This window comes from Nymphalis io, chromosome 5 (genome assembly GCF_905147045.1).
Source record: "Nymphalis io chromosome 5, ilAglIoxx1.1, whole genome shotgun sequence".
Lineage (NCBI taxonomy): Eukaryota > Metazoa > Arthropoda > Insecta > Lepidoptera > Nymphalidae > Nymphalis > Nymphalis io.
This window is the reverse complement of record NC_065892.1, coordinates 8,439,788-8,460,501: the sequence shown is the minus strand read 5'-3', so window position 1 is coordinate 8,460,501 and position 20,714 is coordinate 8,439,788. Positions and strand designations below refer to the sequence as shown.

General features: G+C 32.5%; 3 protein-coding genes across 3 annotated transcripts in view; all 3 read left to right on the top strand.

Annotated features, from left to right (window-relative positions):
• LOC126768811 (mucin-5AC-like) overlaps window positions 1-9,329 on the top strand; it is a 51,170-nt gene extending 41,841 nt beyond the window's left edge. The window contains exons 3-7 of the mRNA XM_050487153.1: window positions 5,763-5,829; window positions 6,482-6,549; window positions 6,782-6,958; window positions 7,087-7,441; window positions 7,549-9,329. Of these exons, the coding sequence (XP_050343110.1) occupies window positions 5,763-5,829; window positions 6,482-6,549; window positions 6,782-6,958; window positions 7,087-7,441; window positions 7,549-8,999 (2,118 nt within the window). The 3' untranslated portion in view covers window positions 9,000-9,329. The remainder of the gene's footprint in view (window positions 1-5,762; window positions 5,830-6,481; window positions 6,550-6,781; window positions 6,959-7,086; window positions 7,442-7,548) is intronic.
• Window positions 9,330-9,789: 460 nt separating this feature from the next.
• On the top strand, window positions 9,790-15,290 carry LOC126768385 (serine-rich adhesin for platelets-like). Its single transcript, XM_050486410.1, is given in 17 exon segments — window positions 9,790-9,939; window positions 10,088-10,552; window positions 10,555-10,647; window positions 10,836-10,899; window positions 11,311-11,337; window positions 11,525-11,823; window positions 11,914-12,167; window positions 12,247-12,353; window positions 12,440-12,552; window positions 13,001-13,103; window positions 13,183-13,295; window positions 13,370-13,570; window positions 13,929-14,302; window positions 14,421-14,550; window positions 14,629-14,734; window positions 14,805-14,932; window positions 15,179-15,290. Coding segments are annotated over 16 exon segments (2,640 nt in total). The 5' UTR covers window positions 9,790-9,876; the 3' UTR covers window positions 15,179-15,290.
• A 1,295-nt stretch (window positions 15,291-16,585) lies between these two features.
• LOC126768821 (translation initiation factor eIF-2B subunit gamma) lies at window positions 16,586-18,861 on the top strand. Its single transcript, XM_050487166.1, has 4 exons — window positions 16,586-16,950; window positions 17,049-17,875; window positions 17,968-18,197; window positions 18,670-18,861. The coding sequence occupies exons 1-4, from the start codon at window positions 16,791-16,793 to the stop codon at window positions 18,830-18,832; spliced, it is 1,380 nt and encodes a 459-aa protein (XP_050343123.1). The 5' UTR covers window positions 16,586-16,790; the 3' UTR covers window positions 18,833-18,861.
• The last annotated feature ends 1,853 nt before the right edge of the window (window positions 18,862-20,714 follow it).

Here is a 20,714-nt window from a genome sequence, read left to right as displayed (position 1 = left end):
ATGATTTATGAACGATCTGTAAATGAAGCTATTGAGTACGTACTTCAATTTACGAACATCGAACAAAAATTTATTTCTTGTTTGCATGTGAGGACATGCACTAAATAATAGGGTGTATCAAAAAAAATGACCGTTTTTTAACCAAATATTTGTATTATTATTTCTTTTATATAAAATAAAATTAATACTTGAAGTATAGTCCATTGTTATCAACCGTCATTAGCCATATGCTAGCCAATTGCTCGATCCCACGCTGATATCATTCCTTGAGATGACTGTCAAAGTACTCTTGGACCGCAATTTCAACTGATGTAAAATTATCAAATATTTTCCCTTGAATAAAATGGTCTATGGATCGAAATAAGTAGTAATCTGATGGTGCGAGGCCTGGACTATATGCTAGATGAGGCAGGAGTTCGAACCCATGAAGTTTTTCAAACTTTTCTTTGGTTCGACGGCAAGTGTGAGTACGAGCATTATCTTGTTGGAATAAAACTCCTTTTCGATTGGTCAAAGCAGGATAACGCTCTAGTAATTTGGCGTACAATTTATCCAGTTGTTCGCAGTAGAGTTCAGAGTTCATAGAGCATCCATCAAGAACAAATTCGTGATGGATAACACCTTAAAAATTCCAAAAAACGCAAAACATGGGCTTTTATCAAATTGCTCCCTTGCAGCAACCGGAAAAGCAGTTTGACCGCGACCTAATCATTGCTCACGAGTATTCGGATTTCGCCAGTAAGCCCACTTTTCATCACAGGTGTTAATCTTCCGGTAAAATCTCATATCAGCAAGGTTTTTCAATAAATTTTCACAAATTGCTAACCTCTTAGCTGATTGCTGAGGAATAAGTTAGTGAGGGACCAGTCTACTGCTCTTTTTCACCTTCCTTATGGAAGTTAGATGGTATTTTTCGACACTACGCTCCCTGGCAAGTTCGCGAGTACTTGTAGACGGATCTGACTTAACAGGCTTTCTGCAGAACCTCAACGATATCCATTAATGGTCGCCTGGAGTCCTTCTTCTTTTCCAACGTCGTATCTCCACTGCTAAATTTTTCAAATCAACACCGCGCAGTGCACTGATTAAGAACACCTTTCCCTTCATATTTAATAATTTCACGAGTTGTTTGAGCGACTGTAAATTTATTTTTCCAGTAATGCCTTAAAATTACGAGAATTACGTAGAAAACTGTCATGTTTCTTCTCTAAAACAAATAACTAAACCAGGCTTTTTTTAAAAGTCGGATAGGAATAAACAAGTTTAGAGAATGCTCTAAAGGGATTATTAAGTGTTGGTAAGTATAAAATAGGATTAAAACATTTACAGACTTTAAATCTTAAATATGATAAAACGGTCATTTTTTTTGATACACCCCCATACATTACTAAGTAAGAAAGGAAATTCAATATAGTTATTCAATAATTTGAAAAGAAAGTGTTCGTCTTTTTCTATAAGACATTCTTTTAATTGAATTAATATTGAGATTATAAGGAATAACGTAAGTATCATCATTTTTGAGTAAAAGATGTTTATGAAATTTCAAGAATACACGCATCAAAATAGTAAATCGCCATAAGTCGCCATAAGATTCAATTAATATCAAGGGTCAGTAATGAAATGAGTTCTTACAGAATAGCATTGCTGGGACGGATGGTAGCGGAGCCCCTAGTCTAGGACTATTATTTGTGATGGATCTTAAAAAAATTGTTGATAAAATACATAATTTACGTACTAATTGTAATTCGTATAAAATAGTAACTTATTACGTAGAAGACAACTAGCACACGATACATGAGTCAATAAGGAAGTCGCAAATATAAAAAAAAAACAATAAAGGCAAAAAATATCTTATGTTTAAACTTGTAAAATGAAGAACCTAACTACATTAAGTTCGTTATAATTTACATTAATTTCAATAACAAACAAAAAAAATCCTAATAACGATAAAATTAAACTTCGTGATAGTACACAAGTAACTAAATGCTAACTGATAACTAGTAGTATAGCACCCTCAGAGACATGTCAATAAATAAGATAAGGAATCTCAAGAAAATACAATTAATTTTAACTTTTTAAATATGACTACTAAAATAATTGCACGTAATAATATGTTGTTAATCGTATATTTTGTTCTGTTTTGATATTGTTAAAGTCAAGACATGAGATAAATTGAATAGTTAAAGTTTATTTTACGTTCCGTGTAGATCAAAACATCGAACATTCTCTCGTAGCGTAAGCACTTGTGAAGTTTGTCGCGGTGCTCCAATTTCGTGCCGGTCCACTGCTTCGGCCTTACGGGGAAGCCACGCCCTAGGACAATCTGACACAACCACCACTAAAGCAATAACTTTCACAATAACAAATAATCATGCTCAATTTTACTTATGTATTTCTACAGTTATCTATTTTCTTATTTGTCAGCTCCATAAGCAGTATAAATATTACTTGAACCACTCTATTACGCTTTTAGACATTGGTGTCACAATGGCTATAAAGCTGCTTCTTTACATAACTATTACTTTAAAAGTAGTTACAATATATAAGTGCGTTGTGTTGAAGGATAACATATTAGTAATGCCGACGATACATATTTTGTAAATGTTAATAGTATCCACACTTGTTCTTATAAAATGATGAGGGGTAATAATTATAACGAATTGTTAAATACATAAATATTTAATAAAACATACCTGCTACGTATACTTAAATTAACAAAGACTTGAAATAGATAATATTGTTATATAATACTATCTTTAATTTATACCTAAATATTACTTTTATTTTTAAATTTCAATCATTTTATTTCATTCATTATATGTAAATAATCATTTAATTCATTCTAAATCAATCAAATTAAAATAAATCAACATTTTTTTTAATCTCTCTTATATTAAATATTAATAAAGCATTAACAGTTTATCTATTTGGTTGTTTGTACTGTATATAGGTTAAAAAATATATATCGTGAAATGAAAAAATATACCTTTACGTACTTTTAATTACGAAAGAAAAAAAAACATTCAATTCTCATTTCAAATTGCGCCTCGCAAAGCGTACAGGTAATAATAAAATATATCGTGTTACGTTTAAGCCAACGTTACATCATGTATCATCATACTATTAGTCTCGTTTATTTACTTAACATAATAAGAATATTAATAAAGCCGTTCACTTTCTGATTATAGCTTAGTTTTGTTAATTCATGGTAATTTGAAAGGCATTACATCACCAACACATCACTCCCTAATCCTGTCAATGTAAACGTACTATAAATATTATACTACAGTTGTACCACACATGTTTTCATTGTAATGACATACCTAACTACTTCTTCTTACTTTAATTCTATTATCAATTTATTACTTTAATGATATAATGATAAATGTATAAATCAATAGTAATTAAAAACATTGAGTATCGAACGAATACAAATAACTGCTATTTCGACTATTAAAGTTTATTTTACGTTCCGTGTAGATCTACTTAGCAGAGCTATAGTAAAAAAATCCATTATATTGTTAATATAATATTATTAGAAATCAAGATAGAAATAGGTTTTTTTAAAAAGAGTGATCAAATCGCGCCAGTAGGCCACGGCCCGTCGGAAGACATTCCTAACAATATATTATAATATCAGTAACAGCCTGTTAATGTCCCACTGCTGGGCTAATGCCTCCTCTCCCTTTTGAGGAGAAGGTTTGGAGCTTATTCCACCACGCTGCTCCAATGCGGGTTGGTAGAATACACATGTGGCATAATTTCAATGAAATTAGACACATGCAGGGATCCTCACGATGTTTTCCTTCACCGTCAAGCACGAGATGAATTATAATCACAAATTAAGCACATGAAAATTCAGTGGTGCTTGCCCGGGTTTGAACCCACGATCGTCAGTTAAGATTCACGCGTTCTAACCACTAGGCCATCTCGGCTTTTTTATATTATAATATAATATATTATAATGATTAAAATTTAGGAGAAATTATAATTTCAAAAGAGATGTAACAGTTGCACGGACTTCGTCAATATTTTCAATTTAATACAATATCACGGGCACAGTTAACTTGTAAATTTTCCGGACATTTTGATGAATCAATGGATTATCACAGAACGACTTGACGACTTGGTAGAGCTTAGTAGAGCTTTGCGCAAGCCCGCCCGAGTAGTGTACCACTTAGGCATCACATATTCTACAACCGAGTGCATTCTATACTTAGTATTGTAAAGAGTGAGCCAGTGTAACTAGGGACATAACAACTTAGTTCCTAAGGTTGATGATGCATTTGCTATATAAGAGATGGTTAATATTTCTTAGTGCTTATATCGTCTATAGACGGTAGTGACCACTTACAATCAGGTAGCTCATTTGCGAGTCTACCCTCCTATCACAATGAATATTAAAAAAACAATGCGCTTATTTATGAGACAGATTCCTATTAAATTATATTTTCTCCGGTCACGTTCAGCGATAAACTTTTTCTAGTAATAAAATGACTAGTAATTTCGGATATATAATGCGATTGTTTCAAACACGCAGAAAACTCGTGAGGGCTTTAAAATATATTAAACTAAATACAAAAATTTTAAGGAGTCAAACATTGTACGTGCGTAAATGTATAGTATATATACCGCTTTTTTATTCGCTCTTATTCGCCATTCACTAGACAATAAATTCTTATTAAGTCAATTAAAAGGCAAAATATTAATATTTAGAAAAAATATAATACTGCGACCTACTTCCTTTACTAACTACATTGTAAAAGTAGAACATTTTTACATCTATTAAAAATATTTAATTGTTTTCTTATGCAATTTGGATGAGGTATATCGGAACAATTCATTGTTGATGGCTAATTGTAAATGTCGAAAGCCTGTTGTTATTTTATGATGCGCGTGCGAAAATTCCGAAGCAGCTATTGTTAAATGGGATATTATCGCTACGTTATATCAAGCCCTGTTATTAGAATGCAATACAAGTAAACATTGATTACATGGTAAATTTTTCAAACAACTGCTAAGCAAGCCATTATACCTATTCACTTTCGACAATAACGAAATGTCATAGAATAATAATAATAATCGAAATAGCTTTTGTATTACTGTAATTAAACTATAGTGTAATATTATTATTTATGTAAAGCGTTAAGTTTTTTTCTTATGGACTTAATTATTATAATATATATAGACACTAGGTGTCTCGCCAGATTTTATGAAATTTTATGAGTTAGTTTTTAAGTTTATTTGTATAAACTTTAATCTATAAAGCTCAAAATAATAAAACTTTTTTTCTTAGAACTATAACCGCATTTTTAAATATAGCAAGAAGTTCAAAGTTCAAGTAACATCGTATTGAAATTATTACTATAGCTATTTTTGGGTTTAAATGAACATTTGGTTTCAATGACATATATTTTCTGATATATTATTACAGAAATTTGTTTAGTTTTTCAACTAAGTAGGTACCTACAGACAAAGTTTCTTATTGACTTTTCGTAATGATTACCTACATTGTTATATTTATATATGCACAGGAAATGTTGAATGGTCGCAAGTATGAGTTTATTAAAAATATATTAGTTTTATTATACAAAGTATAAGTGCATCATACTTTTATTAGCCGATGATGAAAAGAACATATAATAATTCGTTATTAGCCCTATAACATTTTAGATCATAACAATAAAACAAAACAAACAAACTAATAAAGCCAAAAACAGGAAATAGTTTCAAACGAGATTAAACAATTTGTTTCATTTCAGATGAGACGGCAGGCTCGGATCTCAGCCGGCGGCACGCTTGTTGTGCGTTCCGCCTCTGCGTTACAAGGTGAATAATTCATTAAAACATTTCTTACATCTTCGTAATTACGACAAACTAGTTAAAATTATTTTATTAAAGCATTTAATGATTATTTATGTTGAATTTTGAAGTCGACAATGTGATCACTTTCTGTAATAGTTTTAATTTGTTTTTACCCTACAAAATTATAAATAAAAAAAAAAAGCCGAGATGGCCCAGTGGTTAGAACGCGTGAATCTTATCCGATGATCGTGGGTTCAAACCCGGGCAAGCACCACTGTATTTTCATGTGCTTAATTTGTGATTATAATTCATCTCGTGCTTAACGGTGAAGGAAAACATCGTGAGGAAACCTGCATGTGTCTAATTTCATTGAAATTCTGCCACATGTGTATTCTACCAACCCGCATTGGAGCAGCGTGGTGGAATAAGCTCCACAACCTTCACCTCAAAAGGGAGAGGAGGCCTTAGCCCAGCAGTGGGACATTCACAGGCTGTTACTGTAAATTATAAATTTATATTCACCAGCTGGCTACTTCCGTCGACCTTAACGTCAAAACTTTGAGTTATTTTTGTTTTAAAACTAGCAATACTTCAGTTATTAAATTAAGAATATTTAATTCAATGTAATTTTGGTGACATAACAATTATTTAATATAAATCTTTTTTTTTATTTCAGTTTGGCTGTGGTTGCTGCTTTTTGTATTCCAAAATGAATTTCGGATATCAAGGTCCATTAAACCAGGGGTGAGGTTCATTTATTTAACTTGTACACTTAAAAGAATAATGGATTTATATATATATACTTGCTAATACCGTTATAGCACATTCCTAGTACCTTCTCCATAAAATATACTCGTATGTGCTAACTTTCACGGTTATCGGTCAAATATCATATTGTTCTCAAAAAAAAATAACATTAACATTCATTTTTATATTTAAAAAATGTATAACAAAATGTTTGTGTTATTATTTTCAGTATTTGGACTTCGATAATCTACCCGAGACTAATTTTACATGTACCGGGAAGGTAATCGGCGGTTACTACGCTGACCTTGAGACCTCCTGCCAGATGTTCCACGTGTGCACGGTAGGACAGCAAGACGAGCCCATGGATATCAAGTTCCTTTGCCTTAATGGCACAGTTTTTGATCAGGTATTAGATATTAAAAAGATATTATTTTTTTAATTTACATCATAAAAAATCTTAAACAATTCTGTAAAATAACATTTATAATGCTATTTGCAAAAACATATTATTGTATACTTGATCATTTTTTTCAGGAAACACGTGTATGCGAGAGGGTAGATGAAGTAGACTGTACAAAGTCTGAAAAGTTTTATAGTCTAAATTTAGAATTATATGGAAGCACGGCACCGCCAATTATTCAACCAGATCAAACGAAACCTCCAGCAAAGCCAACAGAACAATCACGTCCACAAAGCAAACCTAGTACGACAGACGATTCAGCAACATTTGCTAACGATTCACCAACAACACCTGAAAAAATTATAAATCTATCAATAGATGTCATTGATTCTACTGAAGATCCTATTCAGGACATAAAAAAGAATGAAAATAGGAATTCCTCATCATATCCATTACTTCCATCTAAGCAGCAAGACGGAATCAATGATGGTATTTATTATTTATTCTATTATTGTTTTTTTCGTATATAGTTTCATGAATGCCAATTACTGTTATATTAAATAATTATAATTTGTATAACTTTATTTACTAAACAGAGTATGAAGAAGATGAAGGTGAAATCGGCGAAGATAATTCAGATTATGAGGAAGAATACTCCCATCCACTAACAACAACAACTATTCAGACTATTACAACAACATCTACAACAACAAAAAAACCCATGACAAGCACCGTATTACCACCCCTAACAACACGACAAGCAGCTGTACCACATTTATTATCATCCCCATCACCATCGATATCAAATTTATCGCCTTCCATTCATCCTTCTTTTGTACCATCTGTATCTCCTTCATCTACTATAGACCCCTCTTTATTGTCACCCCAAGAGTTTATCTATCGTCACCGAGGTCCAGGATCTGAAGCAATTTCTTTTCAACGTCAAAGTTTTCGTCCAGCTGATGGTGTTTATATAACTCATGCACCACCGAATCAATACGATCACTTTCAATATGAATCTTCTAGAACAGCTCCAAGACCTGCTCCTCGTCCAGTGCCATTTGTTCAACGACCTCAACCAACGCCATTTCGTCCTACTACTCATGACCCACGTGATCAGCTTTTACGTCCTGTGCCTAATACACAATCTTCAGAAAAAATAGAAACTTCTATTAAACATCGCCCACAGTCTTTCCCATCACATTTGCCTCCTCAGCAACCTTTGCCCTTTAACCCTTTCTACTACGATCGTAAACGCAGTGATGATTCGATTCCTGAGAATGAATCATCCTTATCAGCAAGATCAGTAGCACCACCAAATGTAACAGAACGTTCTTTACCGAAACCAAAAAGTCCACCTCGCGTAATAGTTACAGCTAGCGCATCTGTAAGTGACAGCAACGGAAAAAGATTGAATTATACAGTGGGTAATGTGGTTAGTGCTGTTAAACCAATAGTTCCAATAAACTATGATGAAGAATCAGAATATATATTTGATCCATTCTTTCTCGATGTGCCAAAACTTAAAACGCGACGAAAGACAAGATCTAGTAAATATAGAAAGATTGTGACTGTTCCTGTGCCCGAAACTATACCAGATAAAATTGTATCCGTCAAGACTACCACTACAACAACGTTCTCCCCAGTAACATCACGTGCGACTACTACAAAAGTTACGTCAACCACTTCTACTACTACGTCAACAACTACTGCAGCATGGAACCCTGAGGACTATGTAGATGATAATTATGAACCACATGCATATATTCCACCTGTTCCACCGTTAGCAGTTTTAATGAATCATGATAATATCAATTTTAAAAAACAAGACAGATCATCACTGAATGACGTAGCTGGTAATAAAATCAAGGAGATTAAGCTGGAACACAGCCCTAAGGAACAGTCCAAACCGACAACATCTGTAGCGCATACAATCTCTAGTCAAAGTGTGGGCACTGAGGCTACGGTGCCGGTCACCTCACCGACTCCTATCGAGGCGCCCGCCTGCATCACTTCGCGCTCCACTGACTGTCGGATTCGTGCCTAATATTTAGCTCACTTAATTCATAGATAAGTAGAATCATATTTAAATAGATAGTTAAATTTAATGAGTTCAGATGATTGATTGCGTACTTCTGAAAACGTTGCGTTAGGCTATTTAAATAAATCGAGTATACTTTCGAATCTAAATACGCGCAATTAAAAATATTTATGTAATACTTTAAACTTAACTACTTCACATGAGTAGATAGAAAATTACTTTCAAAAATCAACCTTTATTAATGTGAAACTTCTTATCTTTTTAAATATTATGATATTTTTTAAATAAATCTTGTAAATATGTATTTTAAAATAAATAATAAGTTTTTAATAATTATGGTCTTTCTCTATTAGTATACCAACCTAACAATATTTAAATTTTATTGAGATTAATTTAACATGATTGCTACAAGTATTAATAGTACATTTATGTCAATAGTGCTTGTGATCATGTTGTTCTTATCTAACAACTTAACGTACTTCTTAAAGTAGATAGTTACATATAATTTATTTAACAAAAAGTTTTGTTCAGATAATATCATAACTCATTTAACCGTGTTATCTCATATGTGTCATCTCTTTTATACGTGACATTGGCAGAATATTTGCGCTCAACCATCGTAGATATGCGCCAGAAAAAGATTAAAAAATGTCATAATTCATATAACACTAGCTACTCAGACGAGATATATTTTTTTGCTACATTTAAATAACTTATTGGTGACATACGTCACAAATATAATAAACCAACTCGAATTGGAAAAGTATAGATCACATGTATAAGAAAATAATAAATTCTTAAATAAACAGCATACTTAGACGGGAATTGCTTTCGCTTAAAAACTTTACATTGAATATATATTAGACGGTTTTGTGTTTCAAGAATGACAGACACCAATATTATGACTATTAGAGAAATGATAGACTTTGCTTTTGGAGACCCAGATGTGAGCAAGATTCTTTGCAACTATTTACTGTTATTTAAATTTTATGTAACATACATATTTTATATGTTATATAACTTGTTATGCAAGCAATTGATTTATCATAAAACTATTTCTTCTAATTTATTTATACATTTTGTTAATTTTGCAGGAGAATATTGTTAATTTAAAGCTTATCCAAACAGTATTATATGTACTGGCCAGGCAATTACGAGTTTTAGAGCGTCAAGTTGGTGTTGCAGTTGGTCCTAGTTTTATTCGTTCAACATCAAGTATTTCTATAACAGAAGTCAAACTGCTGACCGGTGGTAAAAAGAGGAAAAGAAGTATAAAAAATGTAGGCGCGGGCACTGATAAAAAAAGAACAGATACTTCTTCGAAATCTACAACAGATAGATCTTCAGAAAAAAGTGTTTCAAAATCAACAACTGAAAGAACTACGTCATCGGGACCATCTTCATCCTTGAAAACTTCAACTGCACTATCATCTTCTGATAAAACTACGTTGTCTACGGATAAGTCGCCTACAAACAAAACCATCAGTGATGATAAAAAAAAGGTGGGCCAATCATAAATAAATCAAAGTAATTAAAAAACTAAACTAATTATAGGTACTAATCAAAATCGATTCAGTTTCCCTCGCAGGATTATCATCATCTTTTGGAAACTATTGAACAGCAAAGAGAACGTGAACTACGAATAGTTGATCAGGTGCAACGAGCAAGATATTTTATTGATTTTTGTTTTTTCTTTTGTTTTTTTTTTATAGATTTTAATCTGGACACACAGGTGACGTACCATTTATATTTTTCTGTACCACCTTTGTAAGTAAAACATAGTCGTTTCTATTAATATCCATTAAAAACATTGATACTAAAAATATTTTACATTTTATATAGAGAGCTGACTCCCGAGAGGAAGCCGAGAAAGCACCTACTCCTATGGTGTCATTAGATTCAATGGGTATCTATTTATATCATCATCATCAACTTTTTTGAATTTCCAATGGTTATAACAATCTTAAAAGAGGTTACTGATCAGAATAATCAAGGAATTTGGCACGACTAATTAATTTTATTTCCAAACGAGATTGTGTGTTTCTGCATTTCCCTTCCAAAGGTCAAGTCAATTTTCTCATTTTCTTGAACAAGCATACACAGTACCTCTGATTATCATTTTTATTTAATTATAAAAAATTAAACAAGAAGTGTAGTTTATATAATTCAGTATACTTACCATATAAATTATAAAATTACTATTTCTTCTTTTTCTCAAATTTAAAAAAAACATACTTTACCAAATTTCTTTACGGATATCTGAATAGGAAAAATGTCCTTTGAATATTTGTAGTAATAAATGACAATTTATTAACAGAAATGCACTTCGAGAAGCTACTTATTGGTGAGTATTTTTGTTCTCAATTTAATTTATTTTGCTCTTAAAGCGAAAATTTATTTATTTACTGTATAACAGTTGAACGAGTATCTTCTGAAAACGGCGAAACAAAATCTGGTAACAATAAAAATCATATTACTAGTACAATTAATCAACTTTAGTATATTGACTATAACATATATGATTATTTAAGGACATTTTCGTGACAGCAAAGGACTAAAATTATCCATTGTAACAAAAGACCAATTTGATAAACTAGCTGAAACAGTCAAAGAATTGCAAGAAAAATTTAGCTTAGCTGGAAAAGCAATATTTCCGGATAATACGCAATTAATGCAAGACCTTCGCAAAGGAGCTTCTCTTACTGACGCTATGGCTGCTTTACAATTGTCTGCTAGACTAGATGCTGCAGAAATAACATTACAACAAATGTTGTCACTAATCACAGATCTTGCCATAAGAAAAGGTATAGAAATAACAGAAGTCCAGGAGGTATTATAGTACATCGAGTAATCAAACTATAAAATGATATTACTATTGTTTGAATTATGTAATTATTCAAAAGCAAAACGATTGTTGTAGAATGAAACAGAAATGAAAGATATTCTTGGTGCCCCTAGTCACGTATCAACTATTTCTTCGCGAGTATCACGAAAATCTCCAATTCGTAAACAATCATCGAAAGTCGAGAAAAAAATACAAGCTTTACCATCACGCTCTGCAGAAACATCACACACCGAAATTGTTGAAGATTTGTTTGAAGAACCAACGAACCAAACAAAAACAGAAGACTTACCTAATATAAAAAGAGATACAATAAATGTTTATGAAATGGAGTAAGATTAGAACAAATAATGTTACCAAATTGAATAGTAATTAAAATATTTTTTTATACAATTCACGTTTTGCTTTTAGCAATGCTATGCAGGAAGTGTATGATAGTCTTTTAAAGACTGTAAAAAATATGACCAGCAAAGTAGGGTGTACTGCAGAAAATGCCTTAAAGATAGCACATAAATTAGGTTAGACTATAAAATATTAAATGTATATTCCTATAATCCATCCTGGATTACGAATTTACAATGATAAATATAAACAAACTTTACAGAAGAAAAAGTTAATAAGGCAACAACTTTGGACGTTCGTATGGATGATATAGAAACTTTAGTATCTGATTATGCGGAGAAAATCAATACCTTAGACACTGGTCTATCATCGCAGGTACTTATGATATTATTATATGTATATTTATAATGAAAGCTTAACTGTCAAAACTGACCATGATTATAAAAAAACCTTCTTATTTTGTTATTCTTATAATACCATTAAACTTTTTTTTATTTAGATAAAACAAAATGATTACTTCTGCTTTTGAACAAATAATATTTCACACCATACAGTATGTTAATAAGTGACTATTTAAATCAAAAGAATTCTCAGAAAAAATAAACAAATTATACTCTTGATAGTAATTAATAAACAGTAATATATAACTGAAATTCTGCCACATGAGTATTCCACTAACCCGCATTGGAGCATAAGCTCCAACCTTCTCCCCAAAAAAAGAGAAAGGCCTTAGCCCAGCAGCGGGACATTCACAGGCTGGTACCTGTCACTAGTCGTAGTTATTAAATGTGCCACATATATGCACAAATTTCTACTTTATTAGATGACGAGCTATCAAGAGCAACTGACTCAAATGCAACATGACTTAGAAGCAGGCTTAGAATCCATGACTGAAGCCATAGCAAATACGGGTGGAGACACTACTGGTACAATGTCACATGCTTAAAGCCAAATATATATTGCTGAAAAGTAATTTAATGTTTAACTTGATGTATCACATTTTAGCTATTGCCGAATTAAATTTAAATTTTAATAATCTACAAATCGATTTTGACGCTACGAACTTAAAACAAAAAGAATTAAAGGAAAGTCAAGATATGTTTTCTTCCAATCTTAGCGTAAATATGATTTTGTTTTTCTTTGTGCTACTTTAAATAGTATACATCCGCATCTGATAAAATGTTTTATATAGTCTTTATGGAAAGAAATTGAGTTATTACGTGGAACTAAATCTGATCGTGATGAAGTAGCAGACGCTTTACGCGATAAGGCTGGATTAGGAGCTTTAAATGGTCTCGTAACACAGCAACAATTTGACGCAGTTAGAGGTGATTTCGAGAAACGTATTGCAGCTTCTTATGATAAATTTAATAATCAAGAAATTACTTGGCAAGTAAGAAACATATACAATTGATTATTAAGTATCGACTGTAAAAATAAAACATATACAATTCTCAGTAGCAGCCCGGAGTCTGGAAGTTAGAAGTGTGTACAACCCCGTGCCTCGGAAAGCACGTAAAGCCGTTGGTCCTGCACCTGATCTATTTCCGGTCGTGTCGGATTGCCGTCCCATCGGATTATAAGAGTTAGGGAATAGAGAGTGCACCTGTGTTTGCGCACACACTTGTGCACTATAATATCTCCTGCGCAGTTGGCTAATCTCTCTTGAGAATAGCCGACCATGGCCGAAATCGGTCTTGAGGACATTATTTTTATTATTAATATACCATAAATTAGAATTACTATTTTAGAAAGCTATAGATGATCTACTTAGAGAACTCAACGAAAAGGCTGGTTTGGTGCAAATAGCATCTCTGCGTGATGATATAAATAGCAATCTCGTAAAATTGAATAGTAAGATTAATGCGATACTGGATATTGTTGGCGAACCACGATCAGCTGCCACTGCGAAAAAACTATTTCGTGATACAACCTGTCTCTCGTGTTCATCTCCTGCACATATGGATATCGAGGAACCGAATGCTATACCACCTCTACCGGTCTTACCAAATTCATCAAAACGACCTCCTACTATAGGAAATGAAAGTATTACGAAGCCTAAAGAAGACGGCGACCATGGCTTATGTTATCCTGGTAGACCAATACAACATCCAAAAGATCCCAGGTGTTTCTTCAAAATAATGTAACGCTTAAAATAAAACAAGTATTATATGTGTACAATTATATTTTGTGATCTTATCAAATAGAAGAAGTAATATGTTTTGCTAATTTTATTAATTTAGGTCACACTATTGTCAAAGATTTTGTGGTGGGTCGCATACAGTTGTAGCTAACACATCAAAGAGAGCTCCAGCTGGAATGATTATAAGTTCGCTACGTCAAACAACTACAGGAATCGGTGTGGATGGAAAAGTATAATTTCATTTTATATTTGTCTTATCATGTTTCACTTGTTTTTTAAAATACGATCACCGATATAATTATTTATAGACATATAAAATTGATGAGCCAGAGCCAAAACTGAGACCATGCGTACCATGTAATTTAGCAAATGTAACGTCTGCTCCGTCAGAAGATGGACAAGGTTTAAATACAGGTATAAAAAATAAATATTTTTTAAAACGTTTTATTAAAAAAATTAACATAATTAATTTTAATTCAACTAGTTTATTCAAACACAAAACTTGATTCGAATGCTATACAACTTGACTTCTTCGAAAGAACACCATCTATGATGAAGACAGTTAGTGACAGCGTGTCAGTTACACCACCGCCGCCTTGTGACGATGACTAAGTAACATTATAATTTAATTAATGATTATTAATGTGATATTGTGATGTGATTTTTGGTAAAAATTTTAGTTTTAATGAATTTTAGTCATTTGATTTATTAAAATAAATTGAACTTATAAAAATAATATTCGTATATCATAAAAAATGTATTTCGCTTGTAATAAACAAGCAATCGACTTATGTTCACTTAAACTGTACTATATACATACTATTTTAAATTTATTTACAACCTGAATTCGAACTACAGATTGCACGTCCAGCTGCTCGAATCCAATCCACCTCCACTTCTATGAGATTTATAAGTAAATTTACTACTAAGCCTTTAAGTGCTTAGCTCTGTATTTCTAGTTTTTTCTAAAAGGTGTTGCTTATTATTTTCAATACTCTTCAAAAAATATTCTGTTAATGTATGTAAAGATAAGAATTTTCATTTTCACTAATAATCACGTATCACTTAAGTATTTTGCGTTATTATAAAATATTACTGATATTAAAAATACGAGTATTAACCATGTCAAAACTAATTATAAAAAAAAAAAGTTAAAATTTGGAAGCTAAGATCAATGTAAAGTTTCCAAAGGTCTAAAGTTTTATTTTAAAATAATTATAATTGCGAGACAAATAAATTGAAAGACGATGCAGTACCGAAACTCTTTATATGTACTTTGTAAAGTATTACATTATATACAAGTATTTTCCAAATAGATAATTATTGATTAAATTAATGTCTAAAAAGGGGGAGTTTATTGTTTATCAATTTTTAAATATGAGCTGTTCATTTCATACAACCTGACTACGACTGTTTTCATGATGATGATACCGTTTTTTATAATGGTGTGAAACTCGTTCTGCTTGTCTTTAATTTTCAGTCCATTAATGATACAATAATGTAAATATTCTTTATGTAATTTTCATTAATGATACAATTATGTAAAACTATAACATGTCAGGTGTGACTCACAGGGCTAATCTGGGCCCAAAAGAATTATTACATTAAAAAAAACCGCTTAGTTTCTTTTCAGATTTTAGACGCTTATTTCCGAATCGGTTAAAAAATTAACTGTTTTTTTAATATTTTTTTTTTTTATAGAATAGGAAGGTGGACGAGCATATGGGCCACCTGATGGTAAGTGGTCACCAAACGCCCTTAGACATTGGCATTGTAAGAAATGTCAACCATCGCTTATAGCCAATGCGCCACCAACCTTGGGAACTAAGATTTTATGTCCCTTGTGCCTGTAATTACACTGGCTCACTCACCCTTCAAACCGGAACACAACAATATCAAGTATTGCTGTTTTGCGGTAGAATATCTGATGAGTGGGTGGTACCTACCCAGACGAGCTTGCACAAAGCCCTACCACCAGTGCCAATAGTCAATAAGCGAATGTAACTTATCTATATTGAATAATGAATTTTTTGGACCGATTGTATGATGCAATTTTTTTGATTGACTTTTGCTTTTTTTAAGATGAAAAAATTAAACAAAAAATTGAATAATATGTTAAGTAGTTAATATATTATTAAATTAACCTAATTTTTTTCTATAAATTTGTAATGCGTAATAAATAATATTATTAAAATATCTGTACATAGCTTAAAAAAATGAATAAATATACCTGATACGTCAAAATTGACAAATAAAAAAGTGACGTTTCCATAAATGACAACATTGCTCAACTCACTCTTAACTCGAGAATTAAAAACTGTATTTACTGTACACATTTCGTCTAATCAAATGTTATTTTACTTGTTGCAAGATTGTATTTATATGTAATATTTTATATACGATAACTTGCATATTTGTTATTTTTGATCTTAATAAGGTTAGGTTAGCTTAACATAGGGAAGCTGCGCAAATGCACAAAATACTAGAGTTTCAAGCTGTGGTGTTAGCAGCAGGAAGAGGCTCTCGCTTGCCTGATGTCGGAGGAACAGTTTCGAAATGTCTACTTCCAGTTGGACCATATCCAGTCCTTTGGTATTCGTTAAATATGCTCGAAAAATATGGATTTCAAGGTATGCTTATAAGTTTCCCTCAAAAATGTTCAATAATATTTGTTTTGTTTCAACTCTTATAATAATTGTTATAATATTTTATTTTCTCTTCTTTCCAGACACTATGGTAGTAGTTCTCGACGAGGATAAATCAAACATCTTAAATGCATTAGAGAAGTGTCCTTTAAAAATTAAATATGAACTAATAGTTATTCCCTCTGATGAGGACTGGGGCACTGCAAACTCCCTAAAACATATAAGTAGTCGGGTAACTACTGATCTAATTGTTATATCTGGAGATCTTATTACTAATATTAATTTAAATGAAGTTTTAAATCTTTATCGTAAACATGATGCAGCCCTTGCTACCTTATTCTTTAACAATGGCCCGGAAGAATGGATTGAACTGCCGGGCTTGAAAAGTAAAGCCAAACCAGATAGAGACCTTGTTTGTATTGACAAAGAAACCGAAAGACTTGTCTTTCTAGCTAGCGCCAGTGATTTTGAAGAAAATATAAAAATACCTCGTGTACTCTTGAAAAAATTCGGATCTATTAGTTTGTTTAGCAGATTGTTAGATGCTCATGTGTATGTTATGAAAAATTGGCTCGTAAGCTACCTTGTTGAGTCAGATAAATTTACTTCTATTAAGGGTGAACTTATACCGCACATTGTGAGAAAACAACTTTCAAAACCTAAAAATCCATTGGAAAAAAAAGGAACCTCTGAGAAGAATGTTGATATTTGTAAAGATATTTTCGATTTTGCCATTGACCAAGGATATGAAAGTAAAATAAGACAAATGTCTGCATATAACGATCATAAACTTGGCAGTAAAGGAGTTTATTACAATGATACATTGAGATGTTACGCTCTGATTCCTGATAAAAATACTTTTGGTATTAGAGTCAACACCCTATCTTCATTTTATCTATCCAATAGTAAGGTAATATATAAATAAAGACATACTATTAATTATCACACACTTTAATTTTCCTTAATTTTTTATTGATTGCATAAATTATATATGTATTTCAGATACTCTCAAAATGGGAAGAAGTCACTGGTACAGTTCTCACAGATAGAATAAATCTAAACAGTGAAGTGAAAACTAAACAAATTGATGACGCAAGTACTGTGGGAGAAAAAAGTGTTATTGCGGAGAAGACTTCCATAAAATGTACATTTGTTGGAGCAAATTGTGTAATTGAAAACAAAGTTAGATTAACTAATTGTATTTTAATGAACAATGTCAGCATAAAGGAAGGGTAAGTTAAATATTCTACACAATATATGATATAAATAAGTCTAATAAATGCAATTAGAAATGATTAAAAAAAACTTTAAATAGAAACTCAAATAATTAAAGACATTTAAGGTTTACTATTACTTTATGCTTTGCTCTAGATAGATCTGTTCTCAATATTTACCCAGAATAGAATTTTTTTATTTAGGAAAGATTAATAAAACATATGATATGAATAATATTATCTAAATTCATAGGGTTCAATATAATACAAAAATAGATATTTCATCAAATTGGTCAAGCCATTCGGGAGAAGAATTATGTACAATCACAGATCACAATTTTATATTTAGATTTAATTTAAGAAAATGTTTGAAAGAGAACAATCATTTATTTTAGTATCTCTTTTAAATATATTTTGCTTCTATCCAAAACCTCATTTTAGAAAAAGAATAAAAAAAGAAAGTAAATTTAATTTTTTTCTCCTTTCTCAGGTGTGTGCTTCAAGATTGTGTTGTTTATACTGGAGCAACTGTTGACACAGATTGTAACCTCCAGTATTGCCTTGTCGGTCCTCATCACGTTGTACCATCTTCTACTTCTGGAAAACATCAACTATTTGCCGAAACTACTGATAATATGATAACTCTGGGCTAATTTTAACAAATTCAAAAATATTTTATATCTCTTCTTGTTTTATTTATACCTGATAGACGAAATCCTATTGTTAAAATATATAATTTGTTAATGTGTGTATGTGACCTAATAAAAAGCGATAATTATATTCCGATATTTTAACACAGCATTTCTGTTGTTAACGTTAACATGGCCACCAATAAAGGAAAGAAACACGTAAAAACACGCCATTTTTTTAAGTAACTACTTACAATTAAAGTAATAATATTGGAAAATAGCATTAATTACAAGTACAACAGATATTTTTTTTATAAAATTTAGTAATTATATTGACAAATGGGGCGGCCATGTGATTGTCTATGGGTGGGCCATAGACGTTGGCTCTGTAAGTAAAATCTATCAGTTTTTTTTTAAGTATGAATTAAAAGTATACCTATATTTTAAGTTTCGACTTTTTTCTTCGACTAGCTACAAGTCCCAATTTCGCACTGTTAAAAACATTTAAACAAACTCATTCGCCCAGTACTATTATTTGCTAACGTACAACATGCGTGCTATTATTTAAATATTTCGTAGTATTTACTACTGGTTTTGATTGCAGTATTAATATCAATATGTTATTTACTTTGATGAAGCTTATAACTTTATGATAATTAAACGAAACTAGTTGTAGTTATTTTTTTTTTGTTTTTCAAACATAAAAATGGTTAGGACATATATTTATAAAAGACGGACACATATATTTTTAATTTCTCCTACTGTATTATCCTATGAGAATGATTGAAGCGGAATGCTAGTATGCGGTCCAATTAATTGTCGTTTAGTGCAAGAAGTTAGTGTAGAAGTGAAAAAGGCTGTACAAGATATGAAGAATGGGAAAGCTGTAGGACCTGACGGTATACCTGTAGAAGTATGGAAGTTTCTGAATGAATGAATGAATGAGGAGACGGTCCCGGATGAATGATGTAACAGTTCACTAGTACCCATCTTTAAAAACAAGGGTGATATGCAGGATTGTAGCAACTATCGAGGTATAAAGCTTTTGTCACATAGCATGAAAATTTGGGAGAAAGTGATAGCGAGACGAATAAGAGAAAATAGTGAGGTGACCCAGAACCAGTTTGAGTTTATGCCTGGACGAGGAACAACGGACGCCGTATTTGCATTACGCCGTGAAAAGTACAGACGTGCACATAAAAACTTACACATAGTTTTCGTTGATCTCGAAAAGGCGTAGGATCGAATACCTCCGGTGGGTTTTGAAAGAGAAAAGAGTGCCTGTGAAGTACCTGCGGCTTAGCCGTGCCATGTATAATGCTAAAGCTAATTTGTTCCTCCTCATTATGGATGCTTTGACATCGGACATACAGCAGGAAGCACCCTGGTGTATGCTCTTTGATGACGACATTGTTGTCGTTGGTGATAATTCAACCGAGGTCGAGAGTAAGCTCGAAAAATGGCGGGAAAGATTGGAGAGAGTCGGTTTAAAAATAAGCAGAACCAAAACGGAAAAACTGTTGTCGGAGGACATTATTTTTTCTGGTGGTAGGATGTTAAACATCCGCCTGGCTTGTTACCACCGTACGCATGGTGAAAAACTCGTGAAGTGGCTTGCAGCCGCGTTTCAAGGTCAGCCAGCGTACAGCCAGAGCCCGAGCGAGTATTGCCGCGATGGGTGTTGGTCCGATGGAGACGGCTGTTGAACCAATGCCGGGGGAAACTGTATTGACCTGCCGGACAGGGAGACCCAAAGAAACGGCTGTTCCGCTGGCCGCCCGTGGCATAGTACAGGGGCCCGAGGGTGCCTAACCAGCTCGTGAGGCTGCCCCACCAGGCCACGCATAATCTCGGGGTGGACCGTCGTGCCGGTTGGTGACCGGTAGGTGGGGTCCCGGCTGCCACT